Genomic DNA, 20942 nt, shown 5'->3' on the forward strand with positions numbered 1-20942 from the left:
GTGGAGTGTGAACTACACCTGCCGAGGCGCCTTCATTCCGAGTCATTCGGGAGTCCTTTTTCTCTCTTCCTGTGTTGCAATGGAAGTATAATGCATGAAACGAGCCCATTTTTCTATGGAACTGGCACAGCTGTTGTAATTTGTTATTTGTCATAACACATTTACTTTTCGCTCTGCAATGTTTTATTGGGATTTCACTGCAGCAAAGAATTGTAAAGCTGAGTTACTGAACGATGCGTGTTTGTGTCCGATTCCTCCACAGTGTTGCGACCAATGTGGCCCGAAAGCTTTGTGAACAAGGTAAGACCTGCACACGACAATGAACCAACGATGACGCTCCAAATTGAGCAATTAGGAAAAAGCAAATGAGGAAAGGGTGAAGCCATGCCATCCTGCCATGACACAATTTCATATTCTCATGGTTTTATTTATTCATGTATTTGTTTAGTTATTTATTTATTTTTCTTTCACGTGACCGAGCCTCATGGAAGAGCAATAGTGGGGTGGCTTAGCCCAAATATTCAAAAGAATTGTGCATTTTGTGAAACAAGCACCAAATTTGGCACAAATGTACATTAATATGTTGCGAACATTTTCAGATATTGGGCCACTTGAAATTCCGTAATTTTTTTTTTCAAATTTCGTAATTTCAAATTTTTCGGGTGACACCGTCACAATTTCAGTCTTCGAGGCCGGCCGATAGGCAAAGTGTGACCAGAAGGGACGAGGTTCTCCTGACCACGTGGCCCTCGATCTGGGAAGCGAGAGGCGTTCCATTAGTGGACGCGCCCCTCACGCCCGACTTTTGGGCGGCCCCGGCAGGCCGTTTGTTTTGACGTTCCGTGACAGGCCCCGCACCCCCACCTCCGGGCCGACCGGAAGCTTGTGCTGAGTACATCATACCTGAACAACTCAGTGAGGCAGAACACAGCAGTGCACACCAGGGTGACCCCTTCAGTGCATAAACCAATTAACCTGTCCACTGCAGGGCATATAGAAATGAAGTTATTTTCTGCATATAATAATAATATAAGTTCAGTTCTATATAACAATTTCTGTTATCACCACTACCACTACAACTACCACTACTACAAGCTTTGTCTGGAATTTTGTGGACTAACAGACAAACAGACATACAGACAAGCTGGGATCAAAACATTACCTCCTTCCACCATTGAGTGTAGAGGTAAACATCATGGAAATTATATCATGCCCTAGATTTAATTCATGCTTACCCGTGTATTTGCTTCACTGGTTCACAAGGTCTTTTGCATACATGTAATTCAGACTCTCGTCTTCATTGCTGACCACACAATGTTCGCAACATATTAATGTACATTTGTGCCAAATTTGGTGCTTGTATCACAAAATGCACAATTCTTTTGAATATTTGGGCTAAGCCGCCCCACTATATCGGCCGGCCTCGAAGACCGAAATTGTGACGGTGTCACCCGAAAAATTTGAAATTACGAAATTTGAAAAAATTTGAAAAAAAAAATTACGGAATTTCAAGTGGCCCAATATCTGAAAATGTTCGCAACATATTAATGTACATTTGTGCCAAATTTGGTGCTTGTATCACAAAATGCACAACAGGTTTGCTATGCTGCTACACTACAAGGTAGAACTGACAGTGGGACGAACATCAGTGGAATTGATGAACAGGAAAGGGAGAAGGGAGGAAACCCTGAAACGAAATGTTAATGAGGGTAATAAAGATCATGGGTTAGAATTGGGGATGACAAGACTGGAATTTGAATGAAGAAGATTTTCTCGTTTCTGAAAGGTGTGCATGGGGTTAAGCATTTGGTTCACCTTGTCTGTCCACCAGCATCAGTTTATCATCGAAGAACAACTTCATTTCAATTGAATGTTGTATTTTGAACAGTAGTCCACCCGCTCACTGCGGGAGCGGCGGAGGAGTCATGTTATTATTCTTATTATTATTGCCAATTACTATTACTTATGTAAGATCAGGACATTGAAAATATCAGACCGTTCCTCACCATTATAAATTCCCTGTAATTAAATTTACTTTCGTGAGGGTGTCTAGGGTTGTGGTGGGGTTGGGGCAATATCGCACATCGTAAAAACGCCTTGGGGAGGGAGAGGGGATATTGTTTTTTAATAACATTAATATTATGCTATTATGATTAGTGTTGTTATTACATTTGTTATTAGAAGCGGCCGCGGAAAAACGCCACGAAAAACCTCTTGGCCGGGGGGGAGTTTCCTTCATTTCTAGGAATTGCCAAATTCATAGTAAAAATGCCAAACTGAATGGCTTTCTTCGGACACGGGTGAAATTTTTATATATATATTTTTTACTCTGTCAGCCTGTCTATCACTCAAACAGTCTTGAAAATCATTCCAAACAGGAAACTTACTGTTTTTTAGGGACATCATAAAAGACAAGAACAGCAGGTACAATAAAACGAATGTAATGTGTTTAGTAAGGTGGTGTAAAAGACGCTGCATCAACGGCGGTAAACTTCCAGAATTTTTTTTTCTCCAACCTTTCAAATCTTTTTTTTTTTCATTTCAAATGAATTATATACTTGAACACAAGAACACAAATTGCCTTGATGGCACTTTCAAAACCCTTCCGTGAAGCAGTACTTGGACAAAATATTACATTTTACATCATTTGACCTATCAAATTTGCCGCTCGTAGACCCCGCCCATGCCTTTTTGTTTCTCAAGACGACGTGGGGTAAGGTGTTCTATGAACTTTCCAGTTGTTTTTACCGATTTTTCTATATTTAAAGTACCTCAGACTTGCTTTCCTAAGAGCATACTGGCTTAACTTTTGAGGGTATTCGGCCTGATATGATAACAGAACGTTGGGGAAGTGGTCGGGGTTAGTCAACATGCAATCTTGTAAAACCTCCAGTTAGTTGTAATTCAAATTTCTATATGGGCCTCAATATCCATGTAGTTTGAGTTGATAACGTCATTCAATATTTTCCTGCATGCAAGTTACAATGCCGTAGCTGTGGTCATGGAAGCTGGTGTAATAATGGGATAGAAAGATGGTTTGTGTTGTGGCCACAATGTCCCGTTTACCTTTTTTGTGCCTTGCTGCCATTTGCGCACGCCAGGAAAGCCTCCAGATGCAGTTGTTTTGGAATCTCCCTTCACAAACATCAGGGAAGAGGCTGTGAGTCACCCGCTCGCCATGGTATGTGGACACACTCGACGAGCTACTCATGGGGCGATTTGCTTCCTAAATTGCTGCTTCATGTTACCTGGCCAAGGGAAAAGAGGTTACAATAGCCACGATAGTAATTTTTCAAAGTTAATTGTATCTTTTTCCTTTCTTAGACTGCTTTGAGGAGATTTTTATCATTATTTTATGATGTGGTGGGTGGGGGGAGTAACCTCAAGATAAAGGGCAAATTAGCAGTAGTGTGTCAGGCATTATTTTATTATTTGATTTTTTCCACTTTCATCCTTCAGACAGGTAGGCAGGCTGCAGCCTCTTCACACTCTCCAGACCTTGATAAAATCACAAGCTGGTCAAACAATTGGAACATGTCTTTCAATCCTGACAAATCTCACACTCTCACTATCTCTCTCCGAAAGGACCATCTGGCAAACTTTCCCATCTAATTCATTAACAATTCTCTTGAGGAAGTTCATTCATTCAATCTCGTGGGTCTCACAATCAGCCATGATCTTTCTTGGGTAAACCACATTTCAAATTTGGCCTTCAAAGCCAGCTGCCGACTGGGCATCCTCCGTCCTACAAAGTCCTTCCTTGGCACACCTGAACTATTCACCTGCGAGGCCTTCATGTGCAGCTTAATGGAGTATTCCCCTCCCCTCTGGGCTGGCTCCCATGCCTCACATCCTGCTCAGCTTGACGCCATGAAAACCAAGGCCTTCAAGATTATACAGTCACGTGAAAAAGTAAGTACACCTCATGTAAAGTTTTGACTTTTTCAACATATTTCAACATACAGCTATTTGATCTTCATTTCAACAATATTGATAGATAAAGGTGATATAACATAACAAATATCATGAAACATTTACATTTTGTAGTCCATTGTATAATTTAAATAAACATAAATGCAAATTTCCCATGTGGAAAAAGTAAGTACACCCCCACATTTATCACTACTTCAAATACCTAAAATTAGAATCACGTGCACCAGCTTAGGTGCAAATGATTAGAACATCGTTAGAGAGGATCTTGGAGGAACCTGTCTTATTTAAACCTCAGACATTTAGTTTGGTTTGCTCTTTGTTGTTGAAGTGTGCGGTGTCACCATGCCTAGATCAAAAGAGCTCCCTGAGGCCTTCAGAAAGAAGGTTATAGATGCCTACGAGTCTTGGAAGGGATTTAAAAAGATCTCCAAACAATTTGAAATCAATCATTCGACTGTCCGGAAGATCATCTACAAGTGGAGAAGATTCCAAACAACTGCCAACTTGTTCAGGCCAGGCCGCCTCAGCAAGTTCAGCCCGAGAGCAGACCGCAAGATGCTGAAAGAAGTCTCTAAGAACCCCAAAATGTCATCACGGGACCTACAGGTAGCTCTTGCCAATGTTGATGTCAAAGTGCACGAGTCTACCATTAGAAAGAGGCTGCACAAATTTGATCTACATGGGAGGTGTGCCAGGAGGAAACCTTTGCTGTCCAGAAAGAACATCAGGGCACGACTAAAGTTTGCCAATGAACACCTCGGCAAAGACCAGCATTTCTGGAACAATGTGCTCTGGACAGATGAGTCAAAGGTAGAGCTATTTGGCCACAGTACCAGAAGACATGTTTGACGAAAACCAAAGACAGCATTTGACCACAAGAACCTGATACCAATTGTAAAGCATGGTGGTGGAAATATTATGGTTTGGGGCAGCTTTGCTGCATCAGGGCCTGGGCAGCTCACCATCATAGAATCCACGATGAATTCTTCATTGTACCAGAGGGTGCTTGAGGATAATGTGAGGCCCTCTGTCAGAAAGTTGAAGCTCAACCGAAGGTGGACCTTGCAACATGACAATGACCCTAAACATACCAGTAAATCCACCAAGGAATGGCTGAAAAGAAAGAAATTGAGGTTTCTGGAATGGCCAAGTCAAAGCCCGGATCTAAATCCCATCGAGATGTTGTGGGGGGATTTGAAACGAGCTGTGCATGCAAGAAACCCCTCAAACATCGCACAGCTGAAAGAATTCTGCATGGAGGAGTGGGCAAAAATTTCTCCCAGTCGATGTCAGAGACTGGTAGACAGTTATAAGAAACGCCTACTTGAGGTTGTTTCTGCCAAAGGGGGCAATACCACCTATTAGAGCCAAGGGTGTACTTACTTTTTCCACAGAAGGAAATGGCATCTCTGTTAATTTTTTGTTGAATAAATTATTGCAAAGTCTATTTGTCATTGTTTTTTGTTCATTTAGATCACCTTTATCTATAGATACTGTTTAAATGAAGATCAAATACCTGTATGTTGAAATATGTTGAAAAAGTCAAAACTTTACATGGGGTGTACTTACTTTTTCACGTGACTGTAGGGAATCTCCTGCGATGAAGCTGAGTCTATGGGCCTGTCACTTTCCCACCGCAGACAGGTCGGTGGTTTCTCTGTCTTCTACCACCTCCTTTCTAGTCTTGCACCCTCTACTCTTTCCGTGCTTTGTTCCCTCCCTCCACTGTTCCCTCCGCCTCTCCTCCTCCACCAGGTTCCTGCAAGGTGAATGTGGTCCATCAACCTCCTTCTGATGAAATTAACTGCCAAAATCCAGGATCACTGCTCACCTTCACTCATTTATGCCTCTTTTTTCACCACCTCTGGAACTAACTCCCACATTCCCATCCATCTCATTCTTCCCTCCAGGTCTTCGAGACAGTTGTTCACCACCATCTCAGATCGTTCCCAATCCAAAACCATGATCTTTTCTCCCCTCGTTTTTGACCTGGTGAAAATGGTCTTTTCAAAAGAATTGTTCGCATGATCCTCTCACACTGCATTGCTAATGAGGAAGCTGCAATGGGAATGGTCTTTTCCAGACAATAGTGATCGATTCTTAAACGGGTGTAGGGAGCTGTTTTTGCAGTGAGCATCTTGTTGTGAATGGACAGAGTTAACATCGAGTTCATCGCAGGAAATGGAATAAAAATAACCGTTTTGCAAGAAAACTAGCACGGAGGAATCTGTTTGAATCCTGACATCGACTCTTCAGACACATTGCAATAATGCGAGTTTTTTTTACGCACAAATCTGAACAATTGACTTGTCCACTCTTCAATGTAGTGTTGTTGTCCTGACAGTCGTCTCTCGAGGTTGTAGTTCAGACCACTGCTAATTTTGGGGGGAGCTCCCCGATGCTCTGGGAGCCCCCTGATCCTCTGGGAGGCCCCCTGATACAAAAGGTTTAATTTTTTTTTAAATCAGTTTTTCCTTTTGAATTCAATAATTGACAACAACTAATGCTGCGTGTCAATCTCAGATCTACAAAGTGTACCCAGCGTTCGACTGGTTCTTTTTGGATCCACTCACTGAAAGTGGTGTCGTATTCGCCAGCGATGAGAAGTGAGTGCATCCGAGTTCTTGTGATCCTAGCATTCCTGAAATTGCATGTTACGTGTATTGCGTGTTTATTACATGTGTAGTGAATTAATTTCTACATGTAAGGTGCAGTAATTGATAATGCCTCTTACATGGAAACGGTAGGATCTTGTTAATAAGGCGTACTCATTACACATTGGCCTCTCGTCAAGCGAAATATTGGGGTTGAGTGTCCGTCTTGATGTCCGTCTGTCCGTCTTATCCGTTTATGATCGAGGAACAACTTGTTTCAATTGAATGTTGTACTTTTAACACGAACTGGAACATGAATAGAAAGACAAGTTTGTTGTTTTACAGTACGTTGCCTCTGAACTATTCCAAAATTGAAGTATAAACTTCAACACTATGTGGGGTAACGTGTTCTATGAACTTTCCGGTTTATAATGAATTCTTTTGCAGCGGATGGCACGGACAATCCCATTTTGATGAACAAATCTCAAGTTTATTATAACAAATGATAAAATTACTGAGTTCTGTTTATTAGAACCCAACCACGTGTCCGCACAACTGGGGACTTGTAGTTTCGGTCCGTTCATCCAGAGCCTCGACTCAAAAATAACTGGACGGATTTCTTTCATATCCGGCACATGTATGCAATGATATGTGGGTATGGGTATGAGGCACGGCAAATGATTTTTGGATGTGCAAATTTGCAATTTGGTGAAATAAAAAATAAAATGGAAGAGAATAGTACATGATTGCATATGCTTTCAGGAACCTTTTTTGTATACAAAGTCGAGGCTCATGAAGAGGTAGTACATATAATGGTTTAAGGACATAACTGAAGAAGATGAGCAGTAGAAAAGGGGCTGGGGGGCAGGGGGAGACGCACAAACAGCAGGGCCAAGGGACAAAATAGAGGGAGGAGAGGATGCATGGGGTGGACAATATAGATGCAGAAGCAAACTGTCAGGAAGGAAAAACTGGAAATTTAGAAAGAGGTGAGGGGGACGGGGAGGAACCAGCGGGAGTAGAAAAGACAATGATTTTTTTGGATTGGAGATTACCTAAGATTGTGATGAACAACTGTCTTGAAGACTTGGAAGGTAGAATGAGATTGATAAGAATGTGGAAGGTGATGCCACAGGTGGGGAAAAAAAGGAACAAATGAGTGAAGTTGAGTAGTGATTCTGGATTTTATGAGTTTCACGAGAAGGGGATTGATGGTGGACCGTGTGTGCCCTGCAGAAACCTGAGGTGTGGGTGGGATAGAAAGCATGGAAAGAGTGGAGTGTGCAAGATCAGAAAGGAGGCGGTACCACCGAGAGACCACCGACCTGTCTGCGATGGGAAACTGATAGACCTAGATAGTCAGCTTCATTACGGGAGATTCCAATAATCTTGAAGGCTTTGGTTTCCATGGTGTCAAGCTAATCAAGGTGTGAGGCAGGTGCTCAACACAGTAGGGAGAGCAGTACTCCATCAAGCTACAGATTAAGGCCTTGTAGGTGGATGGGAGTTTGGGAGAGATAAAAACAAATGGACACTGCTCGGACTTCAAGGAAAGAAGTCGGTATTTCAAAAAAGTGTTTCTGGGGTGAATTAACGGGGGTAGAAAAGATCAACTGATACTACATTAAATACTGATACAATATCTTAAATACCTACACAATACATGAAATACTGATACAATATCATAAATACCTACACAATACATTAATACTGATACAATATCTTAAATACCTACAAACTACCTTAAATACCTACACAATACATGAAATTCTGATACAATATCTTAAATACCTACACACACCCTTAAATACTGATACAATATCTTCAATACCTACACAATCAATACATTATAAACTGATACAATATCTTAAATACCGACACACAACCTTAAATTCTGATACAATATCTTAAATACCTACACAATACATTGAATACTGATACAATATCTTAAATACCTACACACAACCTTAAATTGTGATACAATATCTTAAATACCTACACAATACATGAAATACTGATAAAACATCTTAAATACCTACACACAACCTTCAATACTGATACAATATCTTAAATACCTACACTATACATTAAATACTATTACAATATCTTAAATACCTTCACACTACCTTCACACTACCTTAAATAACTTCACACTACCTTAAATAACTTCACACTACCTTAAATACCTTCACACTACCTTAAATACCTTCACAATACATTAAATTCTGATACAATATTTTAAAAACCTACACACTACCTTAAATACTGTTGCGTGACTCCCCCTCGGTTAAGACCGGGGAAATCACGAATGGCAATCGACCGTTAATGAGGCGACGATCAATGGCGGACTTCACTCTCGCGTGGGAGGAAGAAAGGAAAGAAGAAGTGGCAAGCTTTTACCTGACACGATCTCGCCGGGCAGTCTTCAACCTGCAGGAAATTAAACTCATGAAAAGTGAATTCAATGTACAAAAAGAAAGATTTATTATACGGAACCCGAGAACAATGGACACGCCGGTAAATAAATATAATCCTAAATTGGGACATCCCCACACCAGACTTCTAAAACAACACAAAGGAGAATTTACAAAAGGAACCGCATCGTGTGGTGTGAGTTTATCTCTGTCTGGCTGGATGTCAGGGATCGTCGGCTCCAAGCGCACAAGCCTGCCGCGGCTCCGATGTTGGCGGGAAGCAAGACCTCAATGCGCCCCTGTTCGCGTGCTGCCAGGCCAACGTACGTCGCTGTGTGGCACGCCTTGTTTGCACGCTCGGTCCCGTACGTGAACGCAGGTAAGGAGGATCGTCGACGCTCCATCGTCTGTCATCGCCCAACAAGCCAAGGTCCCAACCAGAAGATAATTCCAACGAGAGAACAAACGGGGATGTCGACGCTGACAAAGCCAAAATGCGACCGCTTGCTACGGGATCCAGAACGAGAGGTGGAAAATGTCGGCTCGCAGTTCGTGGTGTCCCTCGTCTGACGTCACCGGCCCTCCCTCGACCAATCCTTCGCAAGGTGGGCGTGGCCTCAGCTTGCCTGAGCAATGAGTGTTGCCATGCAGGTTGGTGTTGTAGCTGGCTGCGGCTCTGTCGGCAGTGCCCCGAACTGGCTTCTGGTGAGTTTTATTATAAGGGGGGAATTAATTAGTGTTTGTGTGGTGCAACTAGTGGGCCTATCTAATGTCTTTGGTGTGTTGCCATACGGGACACAGGTATGATCACAGAGGGAATGACACATGGGAATTGACATATTCCCGACAACTACTTAACATGACCCGCCCTCCTTGTGGCAGGGACACATATCCAACTTATCCGACATCCGGGCAAGACAGGTCCTCTACTTATTTACATCGAGATGGTTCTTGCTACCCACGATCATCAGAGCACCTACCCTACCCTATGCAGATCATATGCACCTACCCTATGCAGATCTACCTAAATATATATATCCCCCTACCCCACTGACATAACAATACCTTTACACTACCTTAAATACTTTCACAATCTATCTATAATTCCAGTAATCTCTGTGTGTATGTATGTATGTATGTATGTATGTATGTATGTCTGTATGTCTGTGACCGCTGTTTCTCGACAACCACGGGTCCGATATACTTGAAACTTGCCAGGTATATTGCTGGGGACCCGAGGATGTGCCTTTTCAAGGTTTCATATTAATCGGACAAGTAGTTACCGAGCTATGTCCAAAAAACGATTCAACCAATCAGAGAGCAGCGAGTTATCACGTGTGCCGAACGTGGCGAACAGACTCTGCCTCGGACGGCACATTTGAGAGCGTATTCATTTATTTCACGTTGGCAAACTATGTTGCCGCTATGTTGGCGTTAAACTATGTTTTAAAACTAATTAAAACTAATTTGCGATTCTTTCGCTTTCCTGCGCGTTTGTGCACGCGATGGCGATTTCTTTACCAAACTCCGCAAGCCGTTCGCTTTGGACCAAACCATTTCATGTAAATAGAGGGGGGGGGGGATTGTCACCGTACTCGCAAGCCGTTCGCTTTGGACCAAACCATTTCATGTAAATAGAGGGGGGGGGGGGGGGGATATAATTTTAGATATAGATATAGTACGGGCATGCCCTAGTCTATCTATAATTCCAGTAATCTCTGTGTGTGTGTGTGTGTCTGTGTGTGTGTGTGTGTGTGTGTGTGTGTGTGTGTGTGTGTGTGTGTGTGTGTGTGTGTGTGTGTGTGTGTGTGTGTGTGTGTGTGTGTGTGTGTGTGACCGCTGTTTCTCGACAACCACGGGTCCGATATACTTGAAACTTGCCAGGTATATTGCTGGGGACCTGAGGATGTGCCTTTTCAAGGTTTCATATTAATCGGAGAAGTAGTTACCGAGCTATGGCGATTTAGCCGTTCGCCGTTCGCTTTGGCTTTGCGAATGGACCAAACCATTCATGTAAATAGAGGGGGGGGGTTCTGTGGTCGTTCGCTTTGGCTTTGCGAATGGACCAAACCATTTCATGTGAGGGGGGGGGGGTTCTGTGGTCGTTACTGCCACGCGGTTTGGAATGTTTTTCCGAACGGGCACCCACGTACGGGCACGTCCTAGTATATTAAATTCTGATACAATATCTTAAAAACCTACACACCACCTTAAGTACCGACACAATACCAACACATGACCGTAAATATTGATCCAGAAAAATTAACATAAACACGGTAATGCATTCTGGGTATGGATATGCTAATTAGCATTCCCATACTAGTCTCTGCATTTCCACGAGTCCTCAAAAACTGTTCATTTATCAGAGTAATTTACACTTATTTTTGCCCCCCTAATGTATTTAACTTGTATGAATATAATCTATTATTATGTCGTTTTATGCTTTGTGTAATAATTATATTATATATTGTAATAGTTTGCTGGAATGCTACACAGGTGCTCCCCTCGATTGCACACGTGGTTTAAGCATTAGCAATTGTAAAAGATGCTCTGGAAGTGCAGTAGTAAATGGAGTAAATTTGGAGTCCGAATGGATCGAAACAAAAATTCTGTAAAATATTCCTAATTCCTAAAAGAGACTAAAAATCTGTGTCCATCCAGGTAGACGGTCCCAAGTTGCCATTGAGCACACAACTTTTAGGCCAGTATTCCATTGTGTCCAAGAACTTTGCTCAAATTGAAATGTTTGTTTCATTGGGATAACATATTGTGTCTCACAGGAACCTGTGGAGTTGGTATTTGCTTGTAGCTGTAATTTATTCATGTAAATGCATGGGTAAAAGAGCCAGGTATATCGGTGTACATGCCCGTTGAATATAATGTGGCAACTAATGTATGACTTGAGTATGTTCACCTTGTTCCCACAGTATGAAGCATATCGATTGTCCACTGCTGATCCTGCATGCTGAGGACGACCACATTGTGCCGTTCCACTTGGGCAGAAAGGTAGGGGCGGGTACTGGGATACGGGAAGGTGCAGTTGGATCGGTAATGCTCATCACATCCATCCTCCGACACCACTGCACCGTGAATGGCAAGATACGTTTCACAAATTAAGAATAAAGCAATAAAGGAGGAAGATCTTTTTTATGTTAACTCTGCACCTACAAAGGGTTAATACCTGAAATATCAAATTTTCGTTGCTTCCAACGGACTGACAGGATGCTCCTGGGCTACGCGCACTCGCCTCGAAGCTGTCTAGCCTGGGTTCGAATCCCGACCCAGGTATAAACTGTCATCCTGGTGTTTCACGGTCAGGGCGATTCATCAATGTGTGTGCCGTCCCTTGGATGGACGTTAAACTAGGTGACCTGTCTGCTCGCATTAGTTGGCTGTGAAAGATCCCAAGATGTCCTACAAACGACATTCCGAAGTATGAATTTCCACCTCCAACATGCTGGAGCACTTGAGGAGCGGGATATCTCCCTTCTCGGACATTGGCTTGAACTTTAAATTCGCTTTTCAGTTCCTTATTAACGATCTTCTGCCTTTTCCACCTTGGGTCCTGTTATTTGAAACGGCAATGAGACTTTTCTTAAAGAACCCGGCATCCTGGAAAGCCTCAGGTTATTAGCACAATCCATAAAAGTACTGTAATTGAATATTATATTGCCATTGTTCTTGGGACATGTGATCAATGTGAAAGCTCTGCATTCGGAATCTTTCCGCTGTAGGCCAATTGAGGCCGAGTTCTAATTTGGAGGTTTTCCATCCTTCCCAGTTATACGATGCTGCAATGTCGACGTCTCCTGTGTCGGCACGACGCAACATGAAGTTTGTGTCATTCCCCGCAAGCCTCGGTTACCGCCACAAGTTCATATACAAGGACCCCGATCTCTTCCACATTCTTCAGTAAGTTTTCTTTTATTTATATAATTTTACCCTGTCCGTTTTATTGATTTAAATCGACGGCTCAATACAAAGATCCAAACTGCATTTTCTGTCAATCGCACCAAATCGCTGAGGTATTATTAGATAGTTAAACTGTCCTGATAATTTTAATTTTGAGAAAAATACAACAAAGGACACGCAAAGTCTGCAGTAAAATTGACAATTTTGAAGGTAATTGACCACATATTTACTTGTTGTGAAGTTAATACATATCTGTGTGTCAAGTGCTTGTCAGATTCATCTGAGGGTGTAAAATTACTGTATTGTTTGGAATATTACATAAATTACTATTCTTTATTGTTAGTTAGGAATATTACATAAATTCCTATTGTTGGTGATAGTTTGGAATATTCCATAAATTACTATTCTTCATGATAGTTTGGAATATTCCATAAATTTCTATTGTTGGTGATGGTTAGGAATATTCCATAAATTACTATTATTGGTGACAGTTCGGAATATTACATAAATTACCATTGTTGGTGATGGTTAGGAATATTCCATAAATTACCATTGTTGGTGATAGGAATATTACATAAATTACTATTATTGGTGACAGTTCGGGATATCACATAAATTACTATTGTTGGTGATAGTTTGGAATATTCCATAAATTACTATTCTTCATGATAGTTAGGAATATTCCATAAATTTCTATTGTTGGTGATGGTTAGGAATATTCCATAAATTACCATTGTTGGTGATAGTTAGGAATATTACATAAATTACTATTATTGGTGACAGTTCAGAATATTACATAAATTACTATTGTTGATGTTAGGAATATTACATAAATTATTCATCATTAGAATCCATGTTGTTCCTGGTGATGTTGGGAATATAAATTATTATATTATTCAGAATAATAATTATATATTATAATTATGTTGATGGGGATATTACAGTAATTACTATATTTTTAAACATGTATATATATATTTATATATATTATGTAGATAGATAGATACACATACACACAACGTCTAGGCTCGTGGAAGAACTAGGACACAGAACAGATCAGGAGTAGGGAAACGCCAACAGGGGGGCATAGGGAGAAATGCAGGTAACTACGAGTGGTAAGGGAGAAAGCAAAGATCGAACAAGATGGATATGTAAGCAAACTTTCGACACTGGTGGAGGGAGTTCAGCGCATGTGGGATGGTGGATGACCTGAGATGGTGGTGAACAACAGTCTTGAAGACCTGGAATGAGATTGTGGAGTGTGTGGAAGGGGGTACCACAGTTGTGAAAAAAGAGGAATAAACGAGTGGATGTGAGCAGTGGTTCTGGATTTAGGCAGTTTCATGAGGAGGGGGTTGCTGGTGGGCCGCATGCGTCCTGCAGATACATCGGGGTGGGGTGGGGTGGGGTGGGGTGGTGCTGGACAGAGCACAGAGAGGGCAGAGGGTGAAAGATCAGAAATGAGGTGGAAGAAGACAGTGACCACCTATCGATTGGTGATGGCGAAGTGATAGGCCCAATAACTCAGCTTAATCGTGAGATTCCAATGATCTTGAAAGCCTTTGTTTTCACAGCATCAAGCTGAGCAAAATGTGAGGCAGGGGAGCCAGGCCTGATGGGAGAGTAGTACTCCGTCAAGCTGCAGATGAAAGCATCGTCGGTGGGTCGGAGGTCGGGTGTGCCAAGGAAGGACGTTGCACAACTGAGGATGCCCGTTCGGCGTCTGGCTTTTGAGGCCAACTTTTAAATGTGGCTCGCCAGGGAGAGGTCATGGCTGAGAGTGAGACCCAAGAGTTTGAGCAACTGAACGTCTTCGATAAGGCTGTTGAGAAAGTAGATGAGAGGGTTTGCAGAAAGGAAGGTCCTTTTGGAGAGAGAGAGGGTGTGTGTGTGGGATTTCTCAGGATTGAAAGACATGTTCCAGGTGTTTGATCAGTTTGTGATTTTTGTCAAGGTCTGAGGAGATGGAGGATGCTGCTGCCTATCTGGTGTCATCCTGATGAAGGATGTCACGGCAAAGAGTGGATGGAGTAATCACCAAAAATATACAGGGGATTTTCCAGAGTCAGAGACCATTGATGAAGATAGGAATAGGATTGGGTCTGGAACACTGCCTTGGGGAACTCCAGCCTTGATAGAGAGAAGTGTTGTTCGTTATTTTGGAAATATACCATAAATTATTCTTGGTAGGAATATTCCATAAATTACTGTATTGGTGATATTCCAAAAAAATGTCCATATTGTTTTTAGCCATATCACTCAATGGTGAAGAATCAATTAAAAAATTATTGGATCCAGATTTGAATCTTCACCAAAATTGAATCAATTATTCGTCGTCCCATACCCGACCTGTCCACCAAATTTCGTCCAAATCCATCCACAACCTTTTGAAATATTTTGTTCACAGACAAGTCAGGGGTAAAAACATAACCTTCATCCACCTTTGGTTGCAGAGGTAACAAGTAAATGGAGAACATGGACAAATGTTTATTTCAATAAACGAGTACACCCAGTGATGTATGGGGGCAGCAGGAAGGGTCATATTATCCTCTGGTGTATACAGATTACAGTAGATTTGGGCTCAGGCTTCAAGATCAGAGGTGCTTCGTTACCAAATTTCTTGAAGAGTGCTCGCCAAGTGGCTTTAAGCACTCCATTTGAAACCGTTGATAAACGACTGGCTTGACAAGCACTAGATATCTGCTTGATAACTGAACATACCCTGGGTTTCCTCCATTTCCGTTTAGTGTTAAACAGCAGTAGCGACTGTTTCAAAAGGTCATCAAATGTGTTTGTGGTTTACAATATTTTTGGGGTACCAGATGAAGCGCCACAATAAGCTGTTTATAAACATTAACATTGCGTATTACTGCACACCTCACTCTGCGAAAATAGTGGTGTAATGTAGGATGCCTGAGGTTTGGGGTGACGATTAGAGAGATTACTAAGACAGTGATGCATGGCTGGCAAGGTTCGTTTTCTTGTTGTGGGGGTTCATGGGTTTTCCTGACGTTTGAAGAAGGGACAAAGACTGGTCTGGACAGCATTCGTCTTCTTCTGGTAGACTGTGGCTCCTTATAACAATTCCACTCATTATGAAGAGTTTTGGTAAAGTTTGGCAAAATACACCACCGATCAAAAGTTTTAGAACACCTCAATTTTTCCAGTTTTTATTGAAATTTACGCAGTTTAATGTCTCAATGTACTCTGAAATTAAGCATAGAACAAATAAACAATTGGAGATAAAAAAGAAATCATAGAATCATTTTGTTTAACAAAATTTAATTCTAATTTTTGACTCGGCAAAGTAGCCACCTTTTGCAGATATAACCGCCGAACACACTCGTGGCATTCTTTCTGCAATGGAAATCAAATATTGTTCGGGAAGTTCTTCCCCACACTGTTGAGAAGTTCCCACAAATGTGTTGCACTTGTAGGTTGCTTTGCATTCACCCTTCTGTCCAATTCATCCCAAACCAGCTCGATGGGGTTTGTCTGGAGACTGTGCTGGCCATTCCATGATTTGAAGCCTACTGTCTTGTTCTTTTCCTCGAAGGTAGTTTTGACATAGCCTGGAGGTGTGTTGAGGGTCATTTTCTTGCTGTAGGATGAACCCCTGACCAACTAGGCGTATATTAGAGGGTATTGCATGGGCATGGTGCTGCAAAATGCTGTGGTAGCCCTTTTGGTTCAGGGTGCCAGTCACTCTGTGCAAGTCGCCAACTCTGGATCCAGCAAAAGAGCCCCAGACCATCATGCTTCCTCCTCCATGTTTGACAGTTGGTGTCACACACTGAGGAACCATCTTTTCGCCGACTCGACGGCGTACAAAAACCCTGCGTGATGAACCAAAGATTTCAAATTTTGATTCATCGGTCCATAAGACCTTCTTCCAGTCTTGAGTAGTCCACTGGTGGTGCTACATGGCCCAGGCAAGCCTTTTTTTCTTATTTTGCCATCTCAGCAATGGCTTTCTTACTGCCTGCAGTAAGACCTGTCAAACCTGTCAAACCTGCAGCTCGAAGTCTTCTCTTCACAGTTGAAACTGAGACTTGCTTACTTCGACCAGTGTTAAGCTGTGCTTGAAGCTGTTCTCCTGTGAGCCGCCCATCACGCAAGCTGTTGACTCTCAGAAACGTGCCTTCTGATTCTGTTGTGGCTTTGGGTCTGCCAGACCTCTTCCTGTCAGAGTTTCCTCCAGTTTCCAATATACTACTTCCTGCAGTGCAATATTGTCCAAATAATGCTTCAGAGGGAGTAATAGCAGTCTGTTCCAATACTGCTTTTATACAGACAGGGGGTTTGTAATCAAGTAATCAGCAGAGGTTGGGACACCTGTGGGAATTGTTTGCATCAACTTTCAAGGCTTATTTTACTTACATTGCTCCAGAACAGCTGTAAGTTGTTATCCCATTACTTGTTCCCTGAAGAAGGCCTTTTTTTTTTACAATATAACTGTGCAATTTACATTATTTTCCCGTTTTTGCTAACCTAAAAATTTTTTTTTAACTCGAGCAGTTTACTGCTTACCTTTGTACCATTTCAGGTTATTCACTGGACTTGAATTGCTTAAATTTCAATAAAAACTGGAATTTCAATTTCAATTCTAAAACTTTTGACCGTTAGTGTACATTCTCAATGAAAGGCAGACAATCACAGACCACGTGCTACTGTAACTGAACCTGGAACTGGATCTGCCAAAAAAACAACAAAAAAAACCACGATTTTAATTCAACGGCAGCACTAGGAGTTAGATACCACCCAAGGTCAAGAGAGAGATAGACACAGAGACAAAAGAAACTCCTGGAGTTTAGCGTAAGATTCTGGATCAGGAACATGCAAGAAATGCCATGGAAAAACCAAGACAAGTCATAACAGCCAACAAAAAATGGTCATTGTGCCTTCCCGCCCATAACAGTACGCAACATAAACATCAACATGCACCGATTCAGTTGTCTGGTCCTCAAGCCACAAAATTTAAAGTTTTTCCATTAGCAATCACTCAACTCCTTTTCTTGGTCATTACCTTCAATTTCATTGGCACAGATCCCTTCGTGCTCAGGAATTCTCGCCTTGTGCTCGAGTATCGAATCGTAGACCGGTAAGTAAATGATAGTGAACGAGCGATTTGTGAAGTTTCCCCTCAGCTTTTTATAAATGACTAATTTAATTTGCAACAGAAAATCAGAAACTTGCAAAAGAAAATCTCTCCTCCCCCAAAACGGAGGGGCCAATCAAAGCCACCCTCCCTGCCCTGTCCCCCCCAAAAGATGTATATGTAGTACTATATATCTTTCCCCTCCCTATCCCCTCACCTCCCCCTACTCAGTCATTTCCTCGCTCCTCTCGGGGTGGGGGCGTGGCTGTTATTTACAGAGACAACTTCTCTCCCTTTGTCTCCTTCACCACGACTTTTTCGTTCGACCATTCATCCTATGAGCTAGCCCATGTCACCTTCACTCTGTCAGAAAACACTCTTCATTTATTCTGCCTCTACCGACCTCCACCTAACCGGAAAAACAAGCTTACTGACTCTATGTTCGTGACCCAGCTTCCTAATCTGCTCGACCACTGCAATACTCTTCCTGGTTTCGTCTTGATTCTTGGAGATTTCAACATCCACTACGACCAACCACAACATCCTCTCACTTCAAAGATCATTGACCTCTTTTCTACTTTTAGTCTGTCTCAGTCTGTCTCCCAACCTACACACGTTAAAGGACACATCCTGGATTGGTTAGTGCACAGATGCGATGATCAGTTGGTGCAGTCCACGTCAGTGACCTGTGCTATCACCTCGGACCACTTCTGTGTCACCAGCCACCTGAGTATTGCTGTTCCTCGTCTTCAGCCCACCTTCATCACTGCCCGCAACATTCGTGCCATCGACCGTTCCGCCTTTAAAGAGGACCTTCACACCCGTCTCTCTGGCCGTTCCTATGTCACTGCAGAAGACCTCGACTGTTGCCTCCGCACAGCGTTGAACTGTCATGCTCCAGCGACACGGCGCGCCGTTCCCAGACGCAGGAGTACTCCGTGGTTCAGCGCAGTCAGCGACGAAGTCAGGGCTGCCAAAAAGGAATGACAACGTGCCGAGAGACAGTGGCTGAAGACTGGCCTCATAGTCCATAAACAGTTGTATAACATAGCTAAAAGACTCGTCATAAAAATCATTCTGAAAGCAAAAACGTCATATATTTCTGATCGGATTACTAGGAGCTCCTCCTGCAAGCAACTGTTCAGCATTACCAACCGCCTGTTTGCCACCAAAAATAAATCCGTTCTTCCCACTGTATTTCCTCAAAACGAACTACCCCAACGCTTCCTGCATTTCTTTCACAATAAAATTCAGTCAATAAGAAACAATCTTGACAAGCAGTCACTCCTTTCCTTCGATGATGCTGAACACTGCTTTCACAGACGACCTCTTAGTTCGTTTACTCCTGTTACTGAGGAAATTGTCAAATGTACAATCCTCAAGTCAAACACAAAAACATGTGATCTCGACCCCCTTCCCACCGATTTGTTTATTGAGTGTTTGGACACCCTCCTCCCATTTATTACTGCAGTTATCAATGATTCTCTGACTACGGGTTCATTTCCGCTTCTCTTTAAACAAGCTCTTGTTAAACCACTTCTTAAAAAGCCCACCCTTGACCTTAACGACATGAAAAATTACCGTCCTATCTCCAACCTGTCTTTCCTGTCAAAGATCACAGAAAGAATTGTGCTATCACAGATGAATGACCATCTAGTTTCAAATAATCTTTTCAATTCTCGCCAGTCAGCATGTAGACCAGGCCATAGCACCGAGACCGCTCTCCTAAGAATAACCAATGATCTTCTGACCTCTCTTGACTGTGGTAAGGTTTCCGTTCTTGCTCTTTTGGACTTGTCTGCCGCCTTTGACACGATTGACCGGAGTGTCTTAATTCGGCGTCTTGAAATCACATTTGGTATAACTGGTACTCCCCTTTCTTGGCTGATGTCCTATCTTACTGATAGAGTGCAAACAGTTGTTGTCAATGGCCAGAAATCAGCCCCTTATCCGCTTTCCTTTGGCGTTCCACAGGGCTCAGTCCTGGGACCTATCCTCTTTCTTTTGTACACTCAGCCTCTATTTTATCTTGTTGCCAGACATTCAGTTGATCACCACGCCTTTGCGGACGACAATCAGCTGTACAAAGGAAGCACGATTCAACAAATCGTGCCCACTGTTGAAGTGTTAGAAGGCTGTATTGCCGACGTGAAGGCGTGGATGACCCAAAACAAACTTCAGCTGAACGATGCTAAAACAGAGTCTATGATTGTAAGATCGCACAGATGTCCTCTACAATGTTCACTTCCGACCACTATTCATGTTGGTGAAACCGATGTAAACTTTTTCGTCGGCCAAGAACCTTGGTGTGGTTTTCGACTGTAACATGACATTTTCCAAGCAAGTACTTCAAACTTGCAAATCAGCATACTTTCAGCTGCGAAAGATCGCATCCATTCGCCACTTTCTTACTCCTCAAGCTGCTCTAACTCTGGTCTGTACCCTTGTCCTCTCAAGGCTAGACTATTGTAATTCTTTGTATGCTGGCTGCCCTCAGTTTCTCTTGGATAAGTTACAAAAGGTTCAAAACTCTGTCGCTCGTCTTGTCTGTAAGGCGAAGAAGTCTGACCATGTTACTCCGCTTCTTGAATCTTTACACTGGCTGCCTGTCTCTGCTCGTGTGCAATACAAAATTTGCACACTATGTTATAAATCATTGTGTGGAACGGGACCTCACTATCTCTCCGATTTGCTCACTCTCTTATGAACCTCGGCGACGGCTTCGTTCAAGCGACGACTCTATGACCTTAGAGCCGCCACGCACCAGCACCAAGTCGTTTGGCGAGAAATCCTTTTCCTTTGCTGCACCTCTGCTCTGGAATGACTTGCCTTCCTCTGTTCGACATGTTGACTCTCTTCCTGCCTTTAAAACCTCCCTCAAAACCTATCTGTTTCACAAGTCTTTCAAAGTCTAAGTCCTGTTTTCCCTTTGGTTTGAGGTGGGACAGAGATCGAGAGTATGTCTGTGTACATGTGCGGGGGAGGGAGGGG

The 20942-nt window shown here is 42.5% G+C and overlaps 1 protein-coding gene across 3 annotated transcripts in view; it reads left to right on the forward strand.

Moving 5' to 3' along the window:
- The window catches only part of ABHD12 (abhydrolase domain containing 12, lysophospholipase), a 66292-nt gene that overhangs the window by 40629 nt on the left and 4721 nt on the right, over nt 1–20942 (forward strand). For all 3 annotated transcript variants that reach the window (XM_078784246.1, XM_078784248.1, XM_068129384.2), the window contains 5 exons: nt 263–300; nt 3102–3181; nt 6457–6539; nt 11869–11947; nt 12723–12853. In XM_078784246.1, the coding sequence (XP_078640372.1) occupies nt 263–300; nt 3102–3181; nt 6457–6539; nt 11869–11947; nt 12723–12853 (411 nt within the window). The remainder of the gene's footprint in view (nt 1–262; nt 301–3101; nt 3182–6456; nt 6540–11868; nt 11948–12722; nt 12854–20942) is intronic.

This window comes from Myxine glutinosa, chromosome 9 (assembly GCF_964187855.1).
Source record: "Myxine glutinosa chromosome 9, kmMyxGlut1.1, whole genome shotgun sequence".
Taxonomy (NCBI): Eukaryota; Metazoa; Chordata; class Myxini; order Myxiniformes; family Myxinidae; genus Myxine; species Myxine glutinosa.